Raw genomic sequence first — 1,858 nt, 5'->3', positions numbered from 1 at the left:
GAAAAGTCATGAATTATTACCTTTATAAACCTTAGGTGTTAAAATAATATAATTGAATTGATTTTCAACACTAAAGAATTAATGAATAATCGTTTTTATGAATAAGTTTGTCAACATTTTAACTTAAATGGCTTATAAGACAAATGGAGAAAGTTTTTTCTTAAATATTAAATTGCTATTTATTTTCTGGATGTTAAATTTTTTATTTTAGACCCCTTTTAGTCACGTCTTCGTGGTAATGTTGCCATATACATTTAGCGTCGCCACCGCGGATTCTTCATAATGTTTAAAAAAAATGATTTTGTATATAGTGGTAAATGTGTATGTATATTGTATGTACATTTTGTAGGTATAACTATGGATGGAACAAAAGATATGAATTATGCCAGTATTTTGATAATTCAAAGACTTAGAAAATTTCTTTGTAAACAACGTTATCAATTTTTTCTGGATCAGGGGCAAAAATATACAAATTAAATTTGGATGTCACACGTGACAGGGCGACGTATAGTTGACCGTGAGAAAAATATTGAACGCTTAGGTCAATTCCAGCAACGTCAAGTGTTTGTCCCTGTGCTTTATTTATAGTCATTGCAAATGCTAATTTAATGGGAAATTGAATATGTTTAAACTTAAAAGGTAAATCTTAGGGTATAATTGGTATTCTTGGTATTAAAACCATTTTTCCATTACCACAGCCTGTTAATATTACGCACTCAAGTAATAAACTTCTCAATTTTTTGATTTGTAATCTTGTACATTTGCAAAGTGTGGGTGGGCTCCAATTTCTCATTAAAATAATAGGTGCCCCTATTTTTAAAATCAGTGTATGTGGTGGGACTCCAGAAGGCGTTAAAGAGTTAAGAAATTCAGTTGGCAAATGGACTGCATCCTCTTTTTCTAAAACTGTATCAACTGAATAGTACATTTGTGATTGAGCGTCAAACCTAGATAGAATCAAATCATTTAATTTGTCGACTTGCTCATTTGTTGGTGACAAAATAGCCCTTTTTTGAAACCATTTCAATGATTTAGAAGATATATTTTGAATGTTCGGGTACACGTTTTGAATCAATTTTTTTAAAGTGGGTACTGAATTACAGAAACTTTTAATATTTATTTTATCATTCGTTGTTTGAAATTCGCCTTTGCCTATTAAAAGTAAATCTTTGACAACATTTATATTATCTTGATCTGTACATAGCACTCTCATATTAGTTTTAAGTTCTAATATTTTTATATAAGGCCATAAGTAGGATCTTTTCAAAGACGCGTTGACTTCATCAGCTAGTTAATAAAATAACAATCAAAATCGAGAAAAGGAGTGTTCTACCGAAAACGTTAGAAAAGTATTACACAGTCCATACAACGAAAATAATATCAGCGTACGGCGATGTTAAGATAAATACGGAAATCTATACCTATACCTGTGGTTGTCGAGTTTGATTGTTATTTATTTTCAGCCAGTGACTATTTCTTACTAAAAAAGGTATAGGTATACAATTTACACATTTATTTTAATTAATAAGAACTAATGATTTGTTAACTTTATCGGACTTAATGTTTGCCTTAAACCTTCTCTGTGATGTCCTCTTTAATTTAAAAAAAATTGCACGACGATTGAATAAGTACCTAGTTTCAGAGTTTATTCCGAACAAAATAAAGCGACTTCATTTTATATAGTAGTATAGATACAGATATAGATATACTCGTAGCAAATGTATTTGCAAACTTCAAAAGTATATTTCCTATTATTTGCTAATTATTTGCTAATGACTGGCAATTGTTCTAGAACGATCGAACAAATTCGATGGGTTACCTGAACTTGGCCCACCTAAATACAAGAAATTTATAACTT

General features: G+C 30.0%; 1 protein-coding gene across 1 annotated transcript; it reads right to left on the bottom strand.

Moving 5' to 3' along the window:
- Window positions 1–646: 646 nt before the first annotated feature.
- LOC111029689 lies at window positions 647–1,213 on the bottom strand. The gene has a single exon (XM_022308806.1). It carries the CDS (start codon window positions 1,211–1,213, stop codon window positions 647–649), a length of 567 nt encoding a protein of 188 aa, XP_022164498.1.
- Between the last annotated feature and the right edge of the window lie 645 nt (window positions 1,214–1,858).

Source organism: Myzus persicae, unplaced genomic scaffold, assembly GCF_001856785.1.
Source record: "Myzus persicae strain clone G006 unplaced genomic scaffold, MPER_G0061.0, whole genome shotgun sequence".
NCBI classification, from domain to species: Eukaryota; Metazoa; Arthropoda; class Insecta; order Hemiptera; family Aphididae; genus Myzus; species Myzus persicae.
This window is presented reverse-complemented; position numbering and strand designations above follow the sequence as displayed.